The following is a 14513-nucleotide window of genomic DNA, read 5'->3' as shown; positions in this document are numbered from 1 at the left end:
ACACACACACACAGAGCGTGCACAGAGATCAGGCACGGTTTCTCTCCTGTGTTCACCCAAAACATTTAACAGTTAACATTTAAAATTGTCCGAATTATATTTCCAATTAGATGAGAGAGCAATAGAGAGAGAGAGAGAGAGAGAGAGAGAGAGAGAGAGAGAGAGAGAGAGAGAGTGAGAGAGAGATTTTGACCAAACTTTCATTTTAATTATGGCTTGCCTAAAAAATAAGCTCTTTTAATGCCATTAGCGAGCCCTCTTGGCATGGCAGGGAAGGACATTTGAAAGACCTCTAGGTGCAGCACACAGGCTATTCATATGTGTGTGTGTGTGTGTGTGTGTGTGTGTGTGTGTGTGTGTGTGTGTGTGTGTGTGTGTGTGTGTTTGGAGGGGAAACACACTCACCGGCCACTTTAATATGAACACATGTATACTGTGCATCTTAGAAATCCTAGACATGCTACAACAGACTACCGGACAAGGACAGGAATCAACAGGAGGCTCCTTAAACATCACATGATCTTTTTGCCAAGACCGAAGTCCTTGACCTGCCTTCAGTGTGTCGCTGCCACATGGTTGCCCGACTGGGTAAATAGGAGGTGTACCGGTGTTCCTAATAAACCGGATGTCGAGCGTATGTGCTCGTATTTGTGAATGTTTGGCGAGAACAGAGTGACGGTGTATCACACATTCATACGTACACAGATTCTCCCGTCCCGTGTTGACAATTTTCCACTAACCCACACACTTTCACAGTGGACAGATGGTCACTGCTTGGTTTGCTGCCATTTCTGTGTCTATCAGAGCAGTATTCTCAGTTCAGTTCCTCCATACACAACCCCTAATCCTCTTATAATTCAACAATTTGGCAACTTTTACAATAGTTTCAAGTTTTTATCTGTTTATAGTTCCATTTCAAGTAGAAGAAGTAATCCCTTAAAGCACTGACACTGGTGACTCCTTCCATACAATGTTCAATAAACCCTACTGAACATTATAGCTGTTACCATGGAAACAATATCCACATTAGAGCCAGTGCATTAACATAAACCTGTGTTTTGCCTAGCGGCTGGAAAGCCTGTCGTTTTTATGGCCTGCTTAATGTTAGTCAGTTCCCATCGCTCCAAGTAGCTCAGTTTTATCACCTCTATGCCAGAGCTATAACATGCTTTACTCAGGAGAGCCGTGAACATCCTCCTGCTGAGGTTTATTTCAGCTTTATACAATATCCCAGGTTGTAGCTGTGTCCAGACCCTGGCAGACAGTAAACAAAGACGAATCGATAGTCGTGAATCAGGAAATCAGGCCGAATAACAATACACAGAGAATCAGGAAGCAGATAAATACATGGGAAAAACAAGAATAGAAAATGACAGCCGTGTATTTAAAGGTGCAGTCAGTAATTCTGGTGGATGTTAGGCGAATCCGATGGTGGAAATATCGTATGAGTGGAAATGATTTGACAGAATCGGCTTTAGACTCTTCTTTACAGAAGGCCCTGGATCATCACGCACACCCATTCAAACACTATTGTCAAATTAGAGCGAGATTATATGTTCATATTTAACATTAACTTTAAAAGAACTTTAAATTCCTAGAAAATGTTATTCCTAAATCTCTACAGATTTCTGGCAGTCCAAATTTTGTATTTTTCTGAGGTGAAAAATTTGTTGCTCTCTTTTGAATAATGAAACAAATACAATGTGTTGAAAATGAACCGCGTGAATGATTACCGCTACAAAAATAAGGAATGTGGAAACCCAAGAGGGTCAAACTGTAGTGGGTTTTGAAAGCCATATGACAGGTGCTGGTTACAAAAAGTTGTTTTATAGTTGTATGCAGCGTAAGTTTCTCAGAATAACACATACTGTAGTGTTTGATTTCTCTTATACCACAGAACAGATTTCTGAACAAATTAAAAATCATATTAACATATAAAGGGGGGCACGGTGGCTTAGTGGTTAGCACGTTCGCCTCACACCTCCAGGGTTGGGGGTTCGATTCACACCTCCACCTTGTGTGTGTGGAGTTTGCATGTTCTCCCCGTGCCTCGGGGGTTTCCTCCGGGTACTCCGGTTTCCTCCCCCAGTCCAAAGACATGCATGGTAGGTTGATTGGCATCTCAGGAAAATTGTCCGTAGTGTGTGAGTGTGTGAGTGAATGAGAGTGTGTGTGCGCCCTGCGATGGGTTGGCACTCCGTCCAGGGTGTATCCTGGCTTGATGCCCGATGACGCCTGAGATAGCCACAGGCTCCCCGTGACCCGAGAAGTTCGGATAAACGGTAGAAAATGAATGAATGAATTAAATAATGAACATATAAACATTCGATGTGTTAAACCATGGATAGAAAAAAAACATGGCATTGTTCTTTAATTAGTGAAAAATGTCAATATTAGCTCATTGGGGTGGTAAAAGTAATTGTAATTTGAATCAGGCTGCGATACTCCACTTTGTAGTCGACTGTTTTCCCATAACAGCATTTATCACCGCTAATGATTTCTTCCACAAGGTAATAAAGTGCTTTGATGCAACAACGACAATAAAATACAAAGAAAAAGAGGTCGATAATTAGGGCTTTGGATTCGAGAAACACTGCTCGGTGATGTGTGGGCTGTGGGACTCTTCATCTGTATACTTTGTTACACAACAGCTGGTCTTTTCAGCAACAGAGACAGCAACCCTGCATGCATAAATAATCTAACTACCACTGCAGCAGTGACACCGTACAGTTTCAGATCATCTCAGCCGCAAAGATGAGACAAGTCGTTTGAGACGACATTTCTATCCCCCACAGTGCAACCTCTCATTAAACCATGGACTACGCCTTCAGGAAATTCACATTCGCCTTCAGGTTCCTGTGAGCTGAAGTGCTCAGTGACCTGGTAAACAGTTATTTTAAACATCGTTCCTTTTGTCTTATTAGAGAGGCAGACTTGCAAGTGTCTGCTAATCAGGATACCTAATTTTGTAGCTGTGTTTCTTCAGAGGATACGACTGACAGGACAGAGATTGCTCCAGTTACCAAATGGTGACTGAAGAGCAGGAGATCTCTAATATACACAGAGGTAATAATTGCCTACATTCGGGTAAATGAGTTACGGTGTGGAAGAGTGCGCTGTGTCTTACGAAGAAAGAAAGGAGAACATCCCTTCGAAAGGTATAAGATAAATTACGTCAGATCGTTTTTCTCCTTGAATGTGATCCATTAACAAAATTCAGGTGAAGAACAAATAGAAATTCTACTCTACAGGTGTGCACTCTTAAATATGGTTTTCATTAACGCAACTGTTGCTTGCAATACAGCACTCTATCATCAATTGCAGAGGGATTTCTTGTGTACAGCTTTGCTCAGACTGGCCCATTTCACAACATTAATCTTTATCTTCTGAAGTTGTTCCTTCCTTGATTGGAGATGAAGCTGAACAAAAGCAGCCCCATAACATAATGCTGCCACCACCATGCTTCACTTTTGAGGTTTTGTATCAAACATACATTATCTTTAAGAGTCTATCTAATAATAATCTTGAATTTTGTATTCTATTAATCTTTACATTATTCTTTATAACAACCTTTTGTTCTATGTTTATGTTCTGTAAAGCTGCTTTGAGACAACGTCAATTGTAAAAAGCGCTATACAAATAAACTTGAATGGAATTGAATTGAATTTTTGAAAAAAAAAAAAAAGTTCTGCTTTGGTCTTATAAGGCCATCAAGCCTATCTGTATATTTATCTAGATAACATACCCTAACATTATATTTACGTTTATATTTATCTTATACACCACTGTTTAGTCCGTGCGTGGCTTCTGTAGGTGTATGTGAACACAATTAAACAATAGCACAGTTTCTATATTTTCCTGTTTCTATATTTTACTATAAAAAGTCCTAATGGTGGGGGGCACGGTGGCTTAGTGGTAAGCATGTTCGCCTCACACCTCCAGGGTTGGGGGTTCGATTCACACCTCCGCCTTGTGTGTGTGGAGTTTGCATGTTCTCCCCGTGCCTCGGGGGTTTCCTCCGGGTACTCCGGTTTCCTCCCCCGGTCCAAAGACATGCATGGTAGGTTGATTGGCATCTCTGGAAAATTGTCCGTAGTGTGTGTGTGTGTGTGTGTGTGTGTGTGTGTGTGTGTGAGTGAATGAGAGTGTGTGTGTGCCCTGCGATGGGTTGGCACTCCGTCCAGGGTGTATCCTGCCTCGATGCCCGATGACGCCTGAGATAGGCACAGGCTCTCCGAGAAGTTTGGATAAGCGGTAGAAAATGAATGAATGAAAGTCCTAATGGTGGTGATGGTACGTGGGGATGATCAAAGGACATCTAAAGTAGCCTGGTGTCTCACTATGTCCTGTAACCTCATATATAATTTCTCTGTACAAATTAAATTGAACCTGAAATATAACAGGCTGCCAACTCGGAGCATCCTGCTTTAAACTTTAATAGAGGTGAATCACAGTCCATATAAAACAGAAGACATTCTTCAGCGCTCAGTCATCGCGCTCAAGTGCAACAGAAACTACACCTGTATAAGCCTCATGAACCCATTTTGAAACCAAAATACAGACCAAAAACCATTACAAGCTTAGTAAATATTTAATTCAGTTGCGAGGGCTGAACCGTCACATAAACCTTACATTCTTACTAAATTTATGATCCCTCTTAAAACCAACAGGGAGAACATTTCACCTGAAGACAAGCTAGCTAAGGTTTATTTCTCCTGAAGTAAAGTGTTTGTCAGGATAAAAGCTTATAATGATCGATGCCTTTTCTACAGCTGTATCAGGTCCGCTGTTGCACCAGAGCTAGCAAACTATGAGGAAAGCTTACAGCTACTAGATTAGCGCTGTGCAATCTGCACGACAAAGTAATTTACTTTAAACAGCTTTGCGGAGTTGTTTAGTGTCTTAACCGGGCTTGCTTGTGTGCAAGATGGTGTAGCTCTATTTTTTTACGCTACGAACAATGTTAATGTTTAGCACATAGTTAGCTATCACAGTCTCGGACTCAGGTAGGAGCTGTAACTTAAGGTTTTGGCACACAATTGGACCTCACAAGCAATGAAAACATAGATGGACAAAGGAATGTACATCTATATGTATCTTTAGCTTCAGAGCTCCTGTACATCCCGTAGGATCATCAAATGCATCGAAAATAAAAATTAATTCATTAATAAACATCTGTGCAGAAATAAGACTAACAGGACTAAGATTCACACTGAAGGAAAGACCTTAAATAGTAATGGTGGACCAGCTTGTAGACATCTGAATCCAATAAGTTGAGTTAAAGGTCAGGGGAAAAAATCTTCTTGCCATCTGGATGTTCACAATCCCTCTAATAGGACCAGGACATTTTCCCATCCCAGTGTGTATATAAATATCTCAAAAAAAGGGAAAAATTACCAACCTGGCAACGTTCTGAAGCAGGTCTACATGGTATTCAAAGCTTTTTCAATCCCACGGGACACTGCAGTGGGAAGGGTTGCCATGTTGTGTGTTTTTAAAAACAACTGGCCTATTTACAAAAAAAAGGACTTTTAGATTTCTTTTTATTTAAAATGTATATATATATATATATATATATATATATATATATATATATATATATATATATATATATATATATATGATTAATAATATACTATACTTTAGGCTTCTTGAGACTTCTAAATAGGCAACTTGAGACTTCTAAATCTCATTAAAGGTGCTATAGATTTGACCGACATTTTAAAAACTCCTTATTTGTAAAAATAACTTGGATGAAATATATGACATGATATGACAATGAAATATGATTTAAAAACAACAGACGGTGAGACCGTGGCCTTAGCAATAGTGTGAGAAAACTGCCATCCTGTCAGAATCCCGGTGTGAACATGGGCGAAATGTCCGACGGAATCTGGAACCTATCACAGGGGACCTCAGCACCAGACAGTGAACCCCTGAACAAGGTGCCACCCCATTACAGGGTCAAATCACATACACACACCAAACTACTGTATTTAGAGATGCTTTGGTGAACTTTGGAGGTAACAGAAGGAAATCCTGAAGCACAGCGAGAACATACATACTCCAAACACAACCACATGAGGGAAACCATCAAAGACCTGGCTAATCGTACCGAATGCACATTTACTGAACCATAAATGGAACGAGATTTAGGTTAGAGTGCAGGATTGAATTCTGCAGGATTATTAGACAACTTGGCAACCATTGTACAATCTTTGTACTCTGGCAACCCGGGTTAGTAGGCGTGCACGTAGAATGACGAGAAATCTGACCCAGGTGCTGCTACCATTGCATTGCATTTCACTCCAAGGAAAGAGAGTGAGGAAGAGAGAGAGAGAGAGAGAGAGAGAGAGGCGGTGGTAGTAGTAGTAGTAATAATAGTGCTGCTGCAGGAAACTCGGTGCACCTTCATCACCACCACCATCACCACCACCACCACCATCATCATCATGCACGAGCCAGAGGCAGAAACAGCATCAGCTTGTGCTGCTTCTAAACTCTAGACTGGAGGATTTTCCCCCACAGCTGCACGCATGGGCACCGACAGACTCAGAGGAATAATTTAAAGGGAAAGAGTTTTGCGCACCAGGTGCAGAGAGCAGCTTCTCTGCCATCATGGCCGGCCAGGACTGGACTGACTGGTTCGAAAGGGAGGAACTGATCGGGCAGATCAGCGACATCCGAGTGCAGAACCTTCAAGGTAGGTGTCATCATCATCATCATCATCATCATCATCATCCTGATGGATGCGCACTAAAACAGAAAAGCGCGCACAAACTTCTGCGTAAAAGGGGAAACTAAAGGGTTCTGCTGCAAACACAAACATCTTTTGTTTTCAAACAGATAACATTTCTACAAGTTGTCCCAACAGCTCAGACTCAACGATGGAGCTCTGCGTAAAAAAACCCCCAAAACAAACAAACAAACAGCAAAATATCTGTGTGTAACCACTAAGGACCGAGCGATATTATCGTTATTGCGATACCGATATCTCTGCGATCATTCTGCTTCCTTTTTTTTTGCAGTCTAGCAAAACAAGGCTAAACTTGATGGAATGAAGTTATTCCACACCCACGTGTTGGTTTCATTCAGTAATATCAACAAGAAGAGTTGTGTTTTTATACCGAATATCGTTGTGACTGTGATTCGGAGTAGGTGTCACCGTATTCATGATCGTGTGAAATTGTTGTTAGGTCTATACTCATAAACACTTGGAACGCCGCTTGACCCATCAGATTCGTAGACCAGAATGACCTGTTGTATAATGTCTAGTTAGAGCAAGTTATGTTAATGTGAAGGCTAGTAACGACTAATTTTTAATATCAAATAAAATTTTCTGTAAGAAGTTTGTTTAACATGATGGAAGGAGTCTCCAGTGTTTTCTCGAAGTTTTCCTTGCGTGACTCCTCAAATTATATCCACAAACTTTTCCAATGATACATGTGCAAATGATTCCTCAGACGATTCAATGGTAAGCTTAAGTAATACATTTATAAACGATTCCTGAAATGATAGACTAGCGTACACTTCTTACAGACTCCTCAAATGATACAAGTAGAGTTGAAAATCACTTCTCAGATGATGCGTGCACATTTGTACAGGATTCCTCACATAAGACACACACATTTGTGAAAATCTCCTCAAATTACACGCATACATTTGTAAATGACTCCTTAAATGATGCATATATATTTGTATATGACTCCTTAAATGATGCATATATATTTGTATATGACTCCTTAAACGATACATATACATTTGTATATGACTCCTTAAACGATACATATACATTTGTATATGACTCCTTAAAATATATATACTGTATATTCTCTTAAACACGTATCATTGGAGGAGTCATTTACAATGTATGAGTCTCATTTGTATATGTGTCATTTAAGAAGTCATATACATTTGTAAATGATACTCATACATTGTAAATGACTCCTCCAACGATACGTGTACATTTGAAAATGACTCCTAAATTGATTCCTTTACGTTTCTAAACAACTCCACAAACGATAGTTACATTTCAAAATGACTCTTTCATTTGTAAAAGACTCCTTTTAATTTTATTTCCTATTCTCTTTAATGCATTACATATTTATATTATCTCATTAATAATTCGATGCCGTAGCCGTTAACAATTTTTATGGATCAGAGATTCGTTTTGCGCCGTGGTGCTGCTTTTAATTAAATTTTGGGTTGCTCTGACATCATGGGATATGAGGAAAGTTTCCACAGGTGGAAATGAATCACAGGGTTTTACAATAAATCTGTCTGTCTGCTGTGGCTTTACTCTGCCTGGCGCTCGGTTGGCATTCTGGTGCATGAGCAAATATAAGAAAAAAATCTGTTATTGCCTCACTAGCGTCACATTTTCGACCTACTATGTTTCGTTATCACCCACGGTATTGAATTACTGAATGATTCAACAAGGTTTCAAATAAACTTGTCTAATCACTTCTAGTGTTAATCTGACACCATATCCAATTTGTTAATTCGGGGTATTGTGTTTTGTACGTCGGTTTTGGCGTGCGCTTACAATAATATAATTGTTCATATAATACATTAGCATAAACAATGTTCTCATGGATTCTATGAATCATTGTTACTATGCAAATCTTCTGGTTGCTAGGAGACAGAGTTGATGTTATGCTGCCTTCCAAACACATCTCCCAAACACAAGTTTCCTGTTTTTGGAGAAGTTTGAAATGAACACGACGTGTCCCGAAGTTCTTTTCTCTCCATTTTAACGGGATGCAAAAACGTTCGCGTTTTTCCGGTCGGCTTTCATTTGCTATTGCAAGCGTTTTTATATCGGTAATCAAAGAAAGCTCGTTCGTAAGTCCTGTAATTGCTTCTCCATCGTTATAGTTTTATACATGATGTGAGAAGACAACATGACTTTAAGTGTGCAAATAATTAATAATTATTTTCTTCGTCGGTATCAATTCGCTTACGATGCTAGCTGTATGTTGGTGTTCTAAGAAGTCAGAGCTTGTAGCTACAGTAGGACAAAAGCTTGGCGGGGGGACGGACGGTTGCCACCGCATTCGTCTTTTGTTAGCTCCAAGTCATGATGAGTGGTGTATATTTACCTCAACTCAGCAAATCACTTTATACAAGTCATTGCTATTGAATTAACAAGCTAATATTCATGTACAATAAAACTCATTTAAAGGTAAAAAGTTCTTCTACTGATGCTCGGAGCAGCCATCTTGTTTTGATGCCACTTGCTGAACTTGTTTTTTTTCTACGTGGAGGTTAGAAATGATGAGTTATGACCTTTTAATCAAATGCGGCATTGCTTTACATTATTACGTCAAGGTTTCCAACAGAATTTGGGACCATGAGGAAGCACACTGGAGCGTAACCTGCACGCCAGACTAGCTAATTTATTATTATTATTATTATTATTATTATTATTATTAGCGATAATTTTCTAGTATCCGAGTAAGCCGGCGTTTGTATTGTCTTACATTCCCATAATGCATCACAACCAGTACATGTTGCTCAGAGCCTGTGGTCTATACAGTAGTCTTTAGTCTATTACGCCAAGTGTTCGTAAACACGCACGTAGGCGAGGGCAGAAATGACTGATGAGATGCTGCAGAGAGCACAGCCTCAGTGCTGATTGTATAACCCACACTGCTCACTGTAAAAGTGTTGGCCTCTGCATCAGAGCTGGAATTTCAGTGCGGTATGTTCTCACACATCACACATAGCGCCTCGAGAGGTGATTGGGATTCAGACTCAGCGCCGGCTGGCTGCGCGAGTGGGTTTGTGTGGAGCTCTGTTCGGAAATCACCCTCTGTGAGAACATCAAAAGCTGCTGGTGCTCATGTTATTCCTGCACAATGATATTTCTGTATAGGAGCCAATGCACGACTTCGGAGTTCCACCTTAATGTGTTTCTTACCGGAATAATAGCTAGCTTATTTATTTATTTATTTATTTATTCATTCATTCAGTGCGTCCAGTTTCTGTGAACCTGTGCGAAATATCACCTCAGATTCTTGTTCTGGACCCTGATGTGGTCTTCGTCCACTTTCTCGAGATGCTTTTCTGCTAATCACCTTTGTACAGAGTGGTTGTTTGAGACACCGTAGCCTTGCTGTCAGGTCAAACCACAGGTCTGAATCTTCTCCTTTGTCTCTCTTTCATTAACAGGTTGATTTTTCCACCTGCAGAATTGGATCTTGGATTGTATTCTTTTCTGCGTAAACTGTGTGTTTAACCAGACATCAACGGCATTGTTAAGAGATTAGATGATGTCTCTCCATCTTTCTGGTGTTCGGTATGAACATTAACTCAAGCTCTTGAACTGTAGCTGAATAGTTGTATGCGTTTCACTGATAACCTGATTATACATCATACACGATGAGAAGGCGTACAGGTGTTCCTATTAAAGTGGACATCTTAAAGTCGAAAGTAAGTGTAGCTCATGTAAAAAAAAAAAGAAATAAAAGTATTATTCATGCGAGAAAACATGAAGGTATGTGTGAGTCGATAAGGATCTTAAATGTGAGAATTAAACCTCTGAGCTGTCTTCACTACAAGAACCGACTTGCACAGTCTCTGTATGTCTTCACGACAAAGATAAAAACAAGAAACGCGTCTCTCTTTGGACTCCTCAGTTCTCTGTCCTCCATCTTCTGCACTAGATCCCTGTTCGTGAGTTTGTGACTTCCTGACTTGACAAATTGCTATTTCGATCCTGGCTTCGTAGGCTGTGAATCCGTTAGGTGGTGTTGAAAACCGGTGCTGTTCATAAATCTGTATCTTTTTATGATCCGTATCTCCCTGAGAGGATCCTCATAAAAGGGATCGTTTCATTAGCGAGAGAACGTTAAAGTGAGGCGGACAGAGCGGCGTATTAAATCTGTAGGATTCGGAGATGTTTAACAGAGGCTCAGAGGTTAATGGTCTTGTTCGTCAGAAGCCTGTTTCAGTTTTCTTTTCGGTTCCAGTAGCCGAATCGTGTAACAGTATGCGTGATAAACGGCGTTCTCGATGTCAGAATATACGATGAAAACTTCTTCAGAGCGAGCTAACGATCGTTTTCTATTTCGTTTACCTCTCCGTATCTGTCTACTGAGTTTCATTTCCACGCTAACGCAGTCGTCGTCTGTTGCTCTGTCAGATTAACTTTAAATTGTGTGAACCAAGTCCTGCCCTTGAAGCTAAAGTGTTTCTCTTTTGCTAGCTTGGTGAATGATTTCGCTAGCTAGCTAGTCGATAGTGTAATCTGATTTCGTGAACGCAGATTTGATGCTCGATGTGTGAAACCCGCCAGCTGAGCGAATGATTATCCACAAACCATTACAAACAGCATTCTGTTGTATTGCAATGTTTTTAATCTTCAAGATTGATGCTTCTCAATTGAATTGCTTAATGTTGTTGCGTTTGTTTGGAGACGCGGCAACGAAACACGGTGCTTATCAATGTGAGATCTAATTGCAATAGCAACCACTGCCGCAATCACGGTCAGAGTTCCACCGCTTCTTCTAATCTCTAGGATCGGTATGCTGCCTTATTGTTTGCTTGTGCAGTTTAACAGTCTGCTCGATTTCTGTGGGCATCAACTTGACGGTTTGGAATCTTTGCAAGATTGTGACATTAACCACCTTGACTTCCTTGACCGAATCCAAAATGGCCATGATGATGGAAAATCCTGGCTACAGTTTTTAGTATATCTAAAAAAAAAACAAACCTGAGCCCAGTCAAGGTGAAGGCAGAATTGGGAAATCCTATCTGATGGAAAAGGTTCTTCATCATCCCAGATGACAGGGTCGCAACTTTTCTGGCCTGCTAAATGTCACAATGTTGATTTATATTCATATATTATTTTAAAAAAGATCTGAGCTGGTTCTGGATGTCTGTTATGTGACCCAGACGGTCCCAAGAATGGCAGCTTTTACGGTTTAAGGGTCTGACATCTGCTCAAGTGTTTGGACATGCTGAAAAGGAGCCGGTGTGCGCCGGGACGGGAAAGCAGCAGTAAAACAGAGAGTCTTTGTCGCACTTCACTGTTTCTGTGCAGTGAATTGTCTGTCGAGATAGACGAGTTTTCATATGAAGTGTGATGGAGGGGGAAAAACCTTGCAAGGACCTTCCATTGATTTTAACTGTTAAATTATTCACTTCACCTAAAGCTTCACTTATTCACTTAACCCAAAAAAAACCCCTTATTTTTGTTAATATCGGCTGCCTTTGTAAAGCGGTTTTGACGTCGTAGGGACCCGCTAACGGTCCCCACAAGCCACAAGATCAAAACTGGCTAATATGTTTATGGGGACATTTTGTAACTAACAGAATATAAAACATTCCCCTGTTCTAAAAACTATAGCTTTTTAGATATAAACAGGAAGTTTTTCTTTTTAAGGACCTTTTTAATTCATTTGTCAGCTATTTTAGTTCTTGTCTAGAGAACTGGTCCATTTGATGTAAAACACCTTTTTGTGTGTCTTTTTTTATTATATAAAATATAATAAAAGCCATTTTATTTTGTTAAATCAAGTTTTCGATATTCCTACCTCTGTTAGGACGTTTGTTCAAAACCAAGATTACAAACATTCTCTCAAGACACACACGTTTTGGCATTATAGTAGTTTTTGCTGTTAAATAAAACCTGCAGATCTTTTTTTTTTGTTTTGTTGTGTTTTTTTTTTTACAAACAAAAACAGGTTTGTCCTGTGGGTAACTTTTGGTTTGTCTTCACAAAGAAAGGTTGGTTTTGTTTCTTTAAAAAATAAATAAATAAATAAATAGATAGATAATCCCAAAATAAGCTAAAAGGTGTGGGATTGGTGTGTGTGTGTGTGATGTGAGTGTGTCTTGTAAGGACTTGTGGTCCCCATTAAGTTATATAAGCATGCCAAGTGACACAAAAAGCTCTTTATTTTCCTCTCTATTTTATTTATTTATTTATTTATTTATTAAAATGGAACAAAACAGAACAAACCCGGTCTGGTCAAAAGCCCTCTTTAGGATAAAAAATTTCAGATATTCCAATCCTGGTGGGGAGAATTTTTTTCCACCAATATACAAACACAAACAAGTGAACTGCCCCTTTCGGAATGCCCTATTCCATTACGGGGGAGTTTTTCAATCGCCACCTTGTAGTATACGTAGGCTGCATTGTTAAAGATTCTGGACTGTGGATTTGGACGAAGCCTTTCTCCCTCTTTACTTTTTTTTTCTCCATCAATACTGCGCTGTGCTGCACTCCTCCCACTACAATGTCCACTTGACACAGAGAGAAGTCAATTCCCCTTCCTATCCTCATCCTGAAGCGTGTCTCGTTTTGTTGAAACGTTGTGAAACCGCCGCCAGTGTGCAGAACTGTTGAGTCATCCAGGTTGTTTGGACAGGATCAACACACTATTAGCCCAGTGTGGAAAATAATATATTATCTAATCCACTGCTTCTAGGAAGCCCGCCGCCGTCTCTGGAGAAGGCTGTTTAATTGCTCGTTGTGCTGAGCTGCGATGTAAATCCCCCCAGAGTTAAACTGCTGCACTGCTGCTTTATCATTTCGATCTCTCGCGGCGCTATTCATCATTACTAGAGAAGCTGTTGATTCTGTAAAACAAAACAACGAAAGCTGTTGCGTTGCTGTTCCAGGGAGCTCCGTTAAATATTTTTCTTTTGCTCGTTTGTTAGTTGGTGTTGTATTTTATATATATAATATTATATTTTATTTATTTTTATTCCTTGAGATATGTTAGCGGTTGGGTTGTGTTAAGCTACAGTGGCGCTTAAAAAGAGATCATAAACATAATGAACCGCTTTTTCTCACTTCCTCTTAATATGAGAGTACACAATGTATAGGTAGTTGGCGATGAACATCTTACAGCTACGTGATGCAGCGTTGCTCCGAGTTACGACACAAACGCGACTCGTCTTGCTTCCGGTCCCATCGTTATGAAATCAGTGGCTTTATTTATTTATTTATTTATTTATTTATTTGGTTAAATGCCTAAAAAAGGATTGTGCCTGGTTTAAACAAGCTCAAGGTATTTTTTGGTTGAAAATTTATTTACGGAGGTAGGGTTGGGTGTAGGGTTGGGTGAAGGGATGGGGCCCGGGGGGCGGGGCTTCTTTGTGAGATAGACCACAGACTTTGTACTACATTTAACAATTATTAAAAACAGGCACGTGCAACTTAGCTAGTAGGTGAAGAACTCGAACAACAAAATCACCAGCGAACTTACTTTAAATTTGCAAGAACTTTAGACTAATACAATAACAGGCTTAAATAAACCCAAAACATAAGTCCACTTACAGTTTTATCAACTGGCTAGTTATCCTCCAGACAGTGACAGACCATGTCTTTCTCTCATTTCGGCCATGTGGCGCGCGTGCTCACTTGCATTGTGAAGCGCGTCCGCGCTATTCTCCGAGATGCACTTTACGACCTTTTGTGCAGCGGAATTTTTTTTTGGACGACCGAGTTAAGGCGGTAGGATTTATCCCAGCTTAGGCGGGCCGTCCGAACTACAAAGTGC

The 14513-nt window shown here is 40.1% G+C and overlaps 1 protein-coding gene across 2 annotated transcripts in view; it reads left to right on the top strand.

Annotated features, from left to right (window-relative positions):
• Positions 1–6310: 6310 nt before the first annotated feature.
• clmna (calmin a) overlaps positions 6311–14513 on the top strand; it is a 30716-nt gene continuing 22513 nt past the window's right edge. For both annotated transcript variants that reach the window (XM_047821388.1, XM_027159819.2), the window contains exon 1: positions 6311–6703. In XM_047821388.1, coding sequence (XP_047677344.1) covers positions 6619–6703 — 85 coding nt within the window. In that variant the 5' untranslated portion in view covers positions 6311–6618. The remainder of the gene's footprint in view (positions 6704–14513) is intronic.

Source organism: Tachysurus fulvidraco, chromosome 12, assembly GCF_022655615.1.
Source record: "Tachysurus fulvidraco isolate hzauxx_2018 chromosome 12, HZAU_PFXX_2.0, whole genome shotgun sequence".
NCBI lineage: Eukaryota > Metazoa > Chordata > Actinopteri > Siluriformes > Bagridae > Tachysurus > Tachysurus fulvidraco.
This window is presented reverse-complemented; position numbering and strand designations above follow the sequence as displayed.